Genomic DNA, 11817 nt, shown 5'->3' on the forward strand with positions numbered 1-11817 from the left:
TTCAAATTGTGATCTAGTGTTTACAGTGAAGACTCGAGTTACTAGTTTTCCCCCTTTCGCCTCCCCCCCTCCACTCCGGTTCAAGCCGTTGTTTCTCAGTCTAGTTGTGTAGGACACAGCTCCTTAGCCCATGCTATTCCTTAGCCCATGCTTAGCCTTGCGCTCTCCCCCAGCTGAGGCAGCCAGTCTCAGTCCGCCACTCACAGCAGCTGGCCACTCACGGCAGCCCAGCTCCAGGGAGAGCTGTCGTTCACAATCTTAGCTGTAGAGGGCGTAGCTCACTGGCCCATGTGAGAATTGATCCAGCGACCTCGGCATTAGGAGCACAGCGCTCCAAACACCTGAACCACTGGGTTGGCCCTCGAGCATCATTTTCAGTGAAGAGTACAGAAAGTAAAAAAGACCAGATGCCAAGGAAAAAACAACCCTACTAGGAAGTACTTTAATAATTTTTCTTAGGAAAAAAAAAAATTCAGACATGAACAGTGCACAAGATCTCAACAACAAAGTACTGGTTGATGTTTCCAAGAGCTCGGGATTCTACTACAGTATTAGGAGGAAAAGTTGGTATCCTGCTTCACTATGGATGGGAGACTTCTGGCTGCTAAGCCAGTATCAGAACTCAGTGGCGTGACACTTCCTTCCATAGTGTTTACTTTCACTTTCCCTCCTGTTTCCCCATCCATCGGAATTGCCACCATAGAAAGCCCAGTGGCAGTTAACTTAGGCTCCAGTCTTCCCCTTGGGTACGAAAGGGGCTGAAGAGCAGGGACGGTCACTCCTGAGTCTCCATGCTTTCCTCCTCCTCCCCTTGAGGTGGTTCTTCTGTGTTTTCTTCCTCTTCCTCGCCTTCCTTCTTCTCTGGTGGCTTCTCATAAGCCTTTTCTGAAGGTGTCACTATCACGCCATCCCAAGTAGATATTTCAGAAGCAAGATCTAGAAGAGGAAAAAAGGTGATTTCAGACAAGTAGCCCAGTGTACAAGTCACGATGAAGACAGGAGAAACACGAAGCCATCTGACTAGTGCCGAGCTGCCTGGTAGACCCGAGTACCCTACAGAGCCCGACCCACAGCGGTCACTCACAGCTGGCATCACCCTCCTGGCCAAGGATCTTCCTAAAGCCACCATGCGAGAGGATTCGGACCAGAGTCTGAGCTGTGTAGCAGACCATGTCCTGAAGGAGAGCAAAGCGAGGGTAAATGAGAATTTAAATACTTTATTTGAACAACATTTTCATGAAAACAGAGATGAAGACAACTTTTAATTTCAAGGCCAAAATATGTGAGAACCCCCAAATCTTGGACCCCTGAAGAGCACATTCCCTTTGCCTTCTGACCAGGAGCACCACACAGCACTTGAGAGTTGTCCCAGTACCTGCTGTTCCAGAGTCATGACCGTGTGTACTCGGAAGTTGCCGCTCTCACAGGGGTCCGTGATGCCCATGGACCCCGGCAGGAACAGGCCTGCAGCCAGGATCTGCAGGCAACGCCTGAAACAGACGGAGGTAGTAAAGGACACACACGACAGCTACCACCCCGCCCCGAGCCCCAAGACGCTGTACCTGTAGGCCACGTTCAGGGCCAGAGGCTGCCTGGTGGGGTTGTTCATCACAGCATAGTGGCCCTGGAAGAGAGCAGATCTGTCGGCGTGCACAGAGTGGCAACCGATCGCTAAACAAACAAAAAGCTCAACATCAGGAGGGAAACGTCAAGGAGGGCTCGCCGAGTGACTGTTCACCCAGCCCGTTCTCTCCATCATCACACTGATGAAACGACAGCGCTAAGGAAAACGCAAAGGGGCAGTAATGCCTACTCAGGGCCTACTCCGACAACCCAGGGAGGGGGTAACTCAGTCTTGACTGGATTACTCATCCCCCCCATGAGACTGCTTTTAAGCTTCACCGAGCTTCAGCTTCTGGCAGCCGTCAGAGGAACGACCCAGAGGGACGCTCAGGAACCCCACTGCCTCCGTTACTTACGAGCAGGTCAAGGATCCAGGGTGTGAGGGGCTCGAAGCCAGGAAAGCGGATCCTCAGGTCCTTCAGCAGCCTGATGAGAACTTTCACTCTGCAGGGAAGAGGCCCAGCAGTGGAAAGGGATTCGGTCAGATGCCTGCACACCTGAGCGCCAGGGCTGAAGCGATTTCTAACTCCGTGCTCTCTCCTTTCTCTCCATTTAAATTTGTTTGCTTAAGGTGAGACTCAAAATCCAGACAGAAGACTGGAGCCAAAAAAGGGCTGTCACAGGCAGTGTGAGGGTACCCTGCTATGCACGGCAGTTAGAAGGGTTAGGTTACCGGAAATAGGGAGGGAGGGACTCACGTGGACTGAGAAGCATTTTCCTCAAACCAGCGGGCATGTCGGATGGCCGCTAAGGCACTCTGCAACACCTTGATATCCACTGGGGGAGAAGCACAACAGGCCACGACGAGACACTTACTGTTATTACGAAGCAAGCAATTCAACCCCCCTGCTGTAGTCCAGTATTTTGGAAAAAGGGCAGGATAATGTAATTCCTTAAACCTCCCCATGTTCTCAGATCAGCACATCACTTGTCCAAAACTCACGCCTCCCCCAAACCACATCTAGAAGCATACAAGATCCATGATTTTCGCCCAAAGCCTACGCCCTCCATAAACATTTCCTCAATCCTTCTGAAATCCTTAAACTGCTTTCCTGGCCATCTTGTCTTTGACAATTTCACTAGCAAGCGGGCAAAGCTGCCTCTGAATGACAGGAGACAGCAGAGTCTGGGGAAACGGCGGCCCCAGCAGGTTTCACGTGCTGTAGCAACAAGCTAAGTAAACTCAACAGCAACTTTATACTATGTTTTGAATTTCCCCCAAATTTCCCAGCAATGGAAAAAAAAGGACTAACAATGGAGTTCTGGGTCCAGTTTTCGGAGATTGGGTGGCACTGTTGTAATGAGAATCTTCACCGTGGCGTCAGAAGAACTAATCTCAAAGCCAGTTTCATTGGTCAGCATGGTCAAAACTGAAAACGAAAAACCAAAAGCTCTAGCTCTCCCATTTCCATTAGATGACCACAGGTAAATCCAGGCTGGGGGTACAGAGAGGTTTTTAAAAAGCAGCATGAGTCCAGGGGGAGGATTTAGAATGGAGTTTGAAAAGTAAGGCAGATAATTCTGAATGCTGGAGGGCGCTGCCAGAACTTCCCCAACGGAAAACGTCATCCACGCTTCCTTCTAGCCTGACCTGACTGTTAAGCGTGTACTTACATTAATAATTACACACCTGGCTCCTATGGCCACTAAATACATGTTCAGCAACAAACTCAAACCTTCAGAAGGATCCTGTGCTCTTAGGCTTTCCACGACTTTGTTCCCTAGGGCAGCTACAGCTTCCACTAGGAGAGAAAAAGAGGTAACGAACATAATAATTATTACACAGACTTTCTATGTATCTTTAAGCTACTCTGCACTGATTTCTGCCCCATCTTCAAGGCTGGAGTAAGGGCAAGCAACAGAAGAAGGGGAAGCTAGCCTGGACGGAGGAATTGGAAGGCACGGCACAGCTCCTGCTGTGCCCATACCCTTTTCTACAGGGGGGTGGCACTAATGCCATTTTGAGCTGGATCAGTCTTTCTTTGGGGAATGAGGGGGAAGGTCAACCTTGTACCCTGTAGGATGCTCAGCAGCATCCCTGGCCTCTATCCCCTTGATGCCAGTAGCCCCAAAACGTCTCCAGACACTGCCAAACGTCCCTGGTGGTGGTGGTGGGGGGTGGAATGCAAGGTGGCAGCAAAATGACCCCCCGTGGGGAACCACTGCCTGATAGTAACTGGCCATACATTCTTTCAGACACACACTCCAGCTTGTCCCTTATTACCCACATACATTAAAAAAAAAGAAGTTTCCCATTTGTCTTCCAGCCTTTCTCAAAAGAAATTGGGGTTTTAGAGACCCCTCTGCCTCCAGCCCGACCACTGTGTCTGCTCCCGTGGCCAGAGAAACACACTCACACGTCGGCAGGATCTTTAGGATGACCACCAGGTCAGCCACGTTGTGTCCCGTAGTCATTGTTCCCTTTTTATATGATCCCACCTGTCGGACTTCTTCAATTTGCTGTTGGAAGAAGGATTTCAGGGGGAAAAAGAAGTGAAAAGACTGCCTACTTCCTTTCCAGACTCAACTACAACACAGCATTTTATCACCCAGACTTAGAAGCTGCAGAGGCCAAATCATATCCCAAAAACCACAAGAAAAGCCTGATACATCGTGGCTAGCTGATAACGATGTAAGTCTTGTCCCAAGAGCAGTCCCACAAAGGAATTCCATTGCACTTAGGAGCCAATGAAATTTCCATACTACCAAGGCTGCCCTACAACTAGACTGGGTCATCAGAAACTCACCACTTCAAATGTCCCTGGAGCCACAATCAAGTTGTCAATCACATTGTTTATTTTTGTCACCAGAGAAAGGATAGAAGCCTGAAAACCAGGAAACAAAAATAAGCTACGGTGACAAATTACAAGCTACTTCTCAGTTTGAATCTTCCTCCTAATCCTTTCCATGCAAGCTGAGTCAGTTCCCACATTGTGCTTTCAAAACACTGACTCTCTGGCCTTGAATATTGCAGAAGACAACAACTGTTTGATCTCATAGATTCCCCAATAAAAATATGAACACATCTGTAACTGTTTATATGAATATTCATCTGGCACTCTCCCTCCACCCACAATGAGAAGGAGAACAATCAGTTGCTCCCCCCTCATCCAGTTTTGCTTTATGTGGTTTGTTACCCAGTCAACTGTTGTCCAAAAATATTAAACGGAAAATTCCACAAACAAACAATTCCTAAGTTTTCAATGGCGCACTGTGAATCATCCCTGGTCCAGCATATCCACACTACATTCGCTCCCGGCCAGGAGCCCTCTCCATAGCAGCCTAAGGCCACGCCAGTGCCTCAGTCGTTCACCATTCGCCTTCATCATGTAGGCGCGTATCATCTCACATCATCACAAGAAGAGTAAGAACAGTATAATAAGGTATTTTGAGATATCACATTCATGTAACTTTTATTATGGTATATTATAGCTGTTCTATTATTGTTAACCCCTTACTGTGCCTCATTTATAAATTACATTTTAGCATAGGTATGTATGTATAGGAAAAAAGATGGTGTATATAGGGTCCAGTACTATCCATGGTTTCAGGCAGCCAGTGGGGTCTTGGAAGTTATCCCCAGTGTAAGAGGGGACCGCCGTGAACCCTCTGTGGAGTGTGGGCTCTGATCACAGTAACCTCACCAGTAGCTATTCACTTCTCTGGCTTTCTTAGTGAAATCTCAGGAAGAAGCCAAAAGAATATACCTGTTCAGCAGAATTAGGAGCAAGGTCCTGATTCCTCTTCAACAAGGCCTCACTGAAGGAAGTTTCATCAGGCGCTGGCTTGACCCGGGGGAAGGCCATTTCACACTAAATCAGAAATAAACAACTATGTGCTATCTCTCAAAACCAATAGGAGAGGTGGTTTTTCTGTTGCTACAATAGAATAAAAATAGGAAATTCTACAACACTTGTTTTTACTCCTTAAGATGCTGAAACAAGGATACAAGCTGGAGGGAATAGCCATAATCGAAGCTGTCACTACTTTTATAATAACAGATAAGCCAGAGATACAATTAACATTCAGAACAAAGACTACAATCATGTCACTGGCAACAGTAGCCACAGATCTTACCCACCCTGCTACACTGTTTTTGCATGTAAGCAACACACAGCTGACTCAACACCCCAACTCCATTCACTAATCTTTTTTCCTACTGCAACCACCATTTGACTTCATTTACAGGGAGATGCTGGGCTCCAGGGAACTACAAGTGAAAAGTGTCCAGGCTCCATTTCTATGTCAACGGGTGACCAGGGGCTATGGTACTCACCAAGTAGAAATCAAATGGGATGTGTGGCACAAATGGCCTGAACCTAAAACAAGAAAAACCACCCAAATTAGGAACCACAGAAATCAAGCGACTTAGCATAACGGGCCCAACTCCTTTGACTTTGTTTCTGAACCACACAGCACAAAAGCAGGTATTAGGCCACCCCAAACTCCTTATTTAGGTGACTGTCATAGAAAGTAACCAGAGCAAAGAGGTTAAAGCTGGCACTCACCCTCCTCCTGGGCCTCCTCTGGAGCCAAAGCGCCCACCTCGACCTCGGCCTCTGTCACCCCTAGAAGACACAAAAATAGACTTGAACTTGTTTTTGGCCTCGTTAAAAATGTCACTCCACCATACGACCGGTCATATCATTTCAAGGTAGCCTGCGTCCATCGCCCTGAACTCTCCTTTGGGAGCCAAGAACCCCCCCCTCCGTGCTTGGCGCCCGCCTGACTTCTCCCCACTCCACATGCCCAGCCTCACCCCCGTGCCCTCGTTCTGGATGATTTAATCACAACCGACACCAAAGGATGGCGGGGCTCACACATCGACCCCTGTGAGAAATACCCCATGATGCCTGGGACACGCCAACCCTAATGCTTCTGAGACTCGAGGGACCGCTCATTTATTCACCAACGTAGCAAAGCGTTCCCCGGGCATATGCAGTCAAGCACTTGGCACTGAGGATGAAGGCGCACGTCCCAGCCTTCCCAGCCCAGATGGGGGGAAGCGAGGCGCTCCCCTGGGATGTGAGGACACCCCCTCCCCTGAGCCCTCAGCGACAGGCGTCGATCCCGCCCCCCACGCCTGGGCCCCACCCCCATCCCAGGCCAGCTTTCCCCGCCTCCGCGGCCTCCGACCTCCCCCTCGCCCCGACCCCGACTTCTCAGTGTTAGGGCAGCCCCCAGACACGTGGTCCCTCCAGGTCCCCCGGCTCCTATCGGCCCACCTCCCCAAAGTTGGGTCAAATACCCCAAACGCTCCCAGAGGAACCCAGCGCCCTCACCTCATGGCGTCCCAAACCCCGAACAATGGAGACCACTCCAACCGCCCCTCGCCGGGGAGAAACCGAGAACTGAGAGGCGGCTCGCCGGCGTGTCCCAACAAACTGCGGCGTGATTGGCTCCCGCCTTAATCCTCCGCTTACGCCTATTGGTGTACTCTGGCAAGCCGCCCTAGGAGCCAATAAAACACGCCTGTGTGTCAGGAACTAGCCAATAAGAGTAGACTTGATAAAGGAAGACAATTTTTCTCACCAGACGCTAGATGGCATTATAAAAAGCTGTGCGAGAGACCACGCAGAGCGCTTTCTATAAGTGTTTTGAGCGAGCAAGTTCTCAGATAGCAGAGTGGCGCAGCGGAAGCGTGCTGGGCCCATAACCCAGAGGTCGATGGATCGAAACCATCCTCTGCTATCGGATGTTTTTTCCCCCCTCATATACCGTAGAAGCTTTAATTTCTTCAGTAAGTGTAAACACCACTTTCTACTTTTTTCTGCCTCTAAAAATCAGCCTGGAGAAGCTGTTCTTACCATTAGCAAGTGAAATACAGGTCTCAGAAAAAGAGCAGGGAATTACTAAGGACGGAAGGGCCAGACCCATCCCCGTTGCCCAGTTTCCCCCCATCTCTCTTCCCTCTCTCTACAAACTGACGGATTTCACCCTTATAGGAGGTTTTAACCGCCACATATACGTAGATACTGTATTTGCATTTAAATCAGTCATATTACTATGTACGTTGTCCCTCCTGTAACCTTTCTCTTCCCTACTTGCCTCCTTCTTTTGCACTATTATTACCTCCCAGTCTCTGTTCATTGAAAGTTACACACTCTTTTTCTACTCTTTTAGTTGGTTACCCTAAAGATTACAACGTGCATCCTTAATTTAGCAAAGTCTAATTTTATGTAATACTTTTACCGTCTTCGTGAGAAATGCAGGAATAATTGAATTCTATTTACCACCATTACTCCCTCCAGAATTATATACTATTGCTGTTGTGTAATTCTTTAAGGTACTTTATTGATGTCTAATTTACTACAACAAAATGCACAGATCTTAAGCCTACAGCTCGAGAAACTTTGAGTGATGTAGTCCGTCCATGTAACCACCACCAGATCAACATAAAGAAATTTTTATCCCTTCAGAAAGTTGGTTCCTACCCCTTTGCCCCGCCCACAGAGACAATCACTTCCGATTTCTATTATCATAGATGAATGTTGTCTGTTCTGGACCTTCACTTAAATAGACTCAGAGTGTTTGTACTCTTTTTCTGCCTCGCTTCTTTTGCTTGACACGTTTCAAGATTCTTCCAGGGTTTTGCATTTATCAGCAATTAATTTTTTAATTTATGAGTCGCATTATGAGTAGCATAAATACACTATAGTTTGTTTGTCCTTTCTCCTTTTGATGAATTCAGGACCTCCAACTGGTTGAGACACAGGCAGACACATTTGGGTTGTTTCCAGTTTGAGGCCATTATGACTAAAGCTATGAACATTTGTGTACAAGATTCTTGTGGTCAGATGCATTCGTTTCTCTTGGTAGGTGTAAGGTATATGTGCACAGAATTTAAATTATATATTTTCAATCTCACAAGGCATTAACGCTTATTAGTTAAATTTGTGGTCCTTTAGATTTACCATTGCTAACGCTCTTTATTCCTTCCTGCAACTCCAACCATTCACCGTTCATCTGGAATAATGTTCCTTCTGCTTGACAATAAGTACCCCTCTGCCGGTGGCTAATTTTCTTGGTTTTGGTTTGTCTGAATGTCTTTATGTCACCTTTGTTTTTGAAGGACATTTTTTCTCTGGGTATCGGTTTCTAGATGGGACTAATTTTCTTTCAGCACATTTACAATATTCTTTTACTGTCTATGGCTTCCATTTTTACTGTGGAAAAAAAGTTGTCAATCTTAATGGCTGCACCTTTGAGGGTACTCAATACGTTTTTCTATTTTAAAGGCTTTATTTTTTATTTAATTTCCTGCAGTTTCACTCCAATGGATCTAAATATGGATTTTTTTTTCATCTTATTTGAGGTTTGTTGAACTTGAATCTGTGGCTTGATGTAGTTCACTCACTTTTCAAGTTTCTCAGCCATTATCTGTTTACATATGACTTCTATCCTATTATTTCCCTCTGTCCTGGGCTCCAAATAAAGGTGTTTCAGACTTTCTCATGCTATCCTCTATGCCTCTAACTCTCTCGTATGTTTTTCATTCCTTTTTATCCACGCTTCATTCTGGGTCATTTCTTCTGTCCTTCTGATTCATTACTCGATCCTCAGTGGGGTCTAACTTGCTGTGAAACTCATCAATTGGTTCTGAATTTTGGTTTTTGAATATTTTGGAGCTGGATTTTCCACCTACTCTTAGTTTTTCCCTAGGAGTGCAGCCTTCCAGGAACCTAACCCCAAATAGGACAGTGGTTTACCAGGGTTCTCACCCTTAGGGACATTTGGACGCCTACTTTTGTCTCACTTGCCCCACACAGCCTATTTTCCGCCACCAATGCGGACCAGAAAATGGCCCCAGGATAAAAGCAGTCCCACTGCTGGGCTCACCTCTCTATTTTCCTGTCCTTTCCTGCTCTCACACCAATAATTCCTCACTATCTTACTAGTGCTTTGATTTTTAAAAGATTTCATCCAACATTTTAGTTGTCTTCAGCTCAGGGATTAGACACATTATTTAGTCCACTATTGCTGATGGAGGAGCTCAATTACTAAATTAGATTTCTAGTCCAGTCTTTTCTTCTGAGCTCCAGCTCCACTAATTCAAGGACCTATTGGACACCTCCACCTGGGTATCTATAGGCACCTCAAACCCCGTAAACTAAAATCATTACAATCTCCCCAAAAACCTGCTTCTTCAGCTTTTCAACGAATGGGTCAATGTCACCTAGACTTCAGTTATTTGTATACTGTCTTCTCTTCCTGAAGTCCCGTTGATTCTACTTACAAAACTACTCCCTATAGTCAATAATACTGTCTTATGCGTTTAAACATTTAAGAGGGTAGACCTCATGTTAAGTGTTCTTCACATGCACACACACACACACAAAGACACAAGGAAACTTTTAGAAGTGATGGGTATGTTTATTACCTAGACATTGTGGTAATGGTTTCATGGGTGTGTAAGCATGTCCAAACTCATCAAATTGTAGATACATTAAATACGTACAGTTTATTGTGTTATTATATCTCAATAAAACTGTTTTCTTAAAAAATATATATATATATATATCCCAATCTCCTATCTACGTCTATGGAATCTGGAGCCCCACTAACAGAACAAAGACATCTCTTCCCAGGTCATTCCAACATCTTACATCCTACATCAGGGTTGTAAACAGAAACTGCAGCCAGTAATGACAATGAGTAAACAGGGTGGATAAGAACCGTGATAAACTAAACATCTCAAGGAGGTAAGGGGTACGTGGTTCCAGCTGACGATTCAGGGAGAGATGCAGGACCTACCTTACCAGCTCTGCAATATTTCAAGACAAGCCAGAACTCCAAATATTCATGTACCATACGCTGGCTTTTAAGCGTGGGCAACTAAATTAAGTGTGTGTGTGTGTGTGTGTGTGTGTGTGTGTATGAGAATGGAAGCCAAACAACACATGCCCGCCATCTGAAGTTGGTCCATGGCTACCGTTTGCTCTAGACCATAATTATATTCAAAATTCTCCTAATATTCCATATACAGAAAACGTACTTCAGTATTCTTCTCTCTCTACACAAAATACCTTTCTCATTCTTCTACCCTTGTTTAATTATTTCTCTTGAGAGATTTTCTTGGCTCCGATGCAGGCAAAATAATGCTCACCTGGGCCTCAATGCAGTGTATCCCATCTCTCTGTTTTGGTGCTTAACGATATTACATTATGGTTATTTATCCCAAATAGAGCTCCTCAAAGGTACGGACTACATATATTTCTCTCTTTTGCCCTCAGCATCTAGCTGGTGCTTAACCCGTACGAGGTCCCCTGGAACTGTTTGCAAAACCAAGGAAGTTTGGGGACCTTGGGTCCTGCCCAGGCGCAGGTTTGGCGAGGTTGGAGGCAAAATACTGTCAATGACGCCTGTTGACCGTTAGAGGGCAGACGGATTCCACAGCGGTCCCGCCCTGCGGCCCAGCGGTCAAGTGCCCCCAAACCTTCTCCCCAAATTACGCCTCTCCTGGTCATTTTCAACACCATCTCCCACCACCACCACGAACCCCATTTTAACAATCCTTCTCAACACAAAACACACGCACACAGTCACATTCCCGGAGCGGCCCTGAGGTCACACCTCTTCCCCCCTCCAGACACCCTCAAGCTCTCCCTCCCTTGCCTACAACCATTTGGGAACTAAAGAGTTAACTTCATCCTTCCACCGGGTCCTTTTACTCCGCGGATCCGCTCCCTGGGGCGGGCGGGGTGGGGTGGGGCGATCCTAGATGGCCTGGATCCCCGGGTCCCAGGGCTCCCCTGCTTGAACGTCTTTTCCAGAAACGCGTCACCCTCCTGTCCCACCCCCACGTACACACATCCACACACTCACACCTTGTCCTGCCGAGAGATCCCAAACCAACAGTCTTTCTCTCTTCCCCCGACGGGACCAGGTAAGAAAGAAGGACAAGATGTGGGCGCAAGACGCCCCCGGTGGCTCCCAAACTCTTCTCTATTCAGTTCTCCTTCCCATCCCGGAGCCCGGTCGGCCAGGGCCGCCTCTCTGAGGGGGGCAGACACTGGGTGGCCCAGAAGCGGGGACAGAGTCTCGGGGCAGCGCGCGGGCTGTGGGCAGGGGAGAGCCCGCCACTTGGGGGCAGGAAGGAAAGAGTTAAAGATCCGGGATTGGCTCTGCTGTCACCGTTTCTGGGAGGGGAAGCGGCCGGGAGGGAGGGTTCGCAGCTTGGCTCGGGTCCTCCCC

General features: G+C 47.2%; 1 protein-coding gene and 1 non-coding gene across 2 annotated transcripts; one reads left to right on the forward strand and one right to left on the reverse strand.

Moving 5' to 3' along the window:
• Window positions 1-408: 408 nt before the first annotated feature.
• On the reverse strand, window positions 409-7007 carry ILF2 (interleukin enhancer binding factor 2). Its single transcript, XM_019713327.2, has 14 exons — window positions 6906-7007; window positions 6132-6191; window positions 5900-5942; window positions 5331-5435; window positions 4371-4448; window positions 3981-4083; window positions 3300-3365; window positions 2877-2993; window positions 2322-2400; window positions 1980-2067; window positions 1563-1624; window positions 1376-1490; window positions 1085-1175; window positions 409-936 (listed from the first exon to the last, which is right to left on the reverse strand). The coding sequence occupies exons 1-14, from the start codon at window positions 6908-6910 to the stop codon at window positions 776-778; spliced, it is 1173 nt and encodes a 390-aa protein (XP_019568886.1). The 5' UTR covers window positions 6911-7007; the 3' UTR covers window positions 409-775.
• A 235-nt stretch (window positions 7008-7242) lies between these two features.
• TRNAM-CAU (transfer RNA methionine (anticodon CAU)) lies at window positions 7243-7314 on the forward strand. The gene has a single exon. It is a non-coding gene; the product is annotated as a tRNA-Met (tRNA).
• The last annotated feature ends 4503 nt before the right edge of the window (window positions 7315-11817 follow it).

Source organism: Rhinolophus sinicus, linkage group LG14, assembly GCF_036562045.2.
Source record: "Rhinolophus sinicus isolate RSC01 linkage group LG14, ASM3656204v1, whole genome shotgun sequence".
Lineage (NCBI taxonomy): Eukaryota > Metazoa > Chordata > Mammalia > Chiroptera > Rhinolophidae > Rhinolophus > Rhinolophus sinicus.

Coding starts and splice junctions, on each gene's coding strand:
- ILF2 (XM_019713327.2), bottom strand. Junction 5,943..6,131: donor AGAGGAGGCCCAGGAGGAGG/GTGAGTGCCAGC, acceptor TTCTTGTTTTAG/GTTCAGGCCATTTGTGCCAC. Junction 2,994..3,299: donor AGCACAGGATCCTTCTGAAG/GTTTGAGTTTGT, acceptor TTTCGTTTTCAG/TTTTGACCATGCTGACCAAT.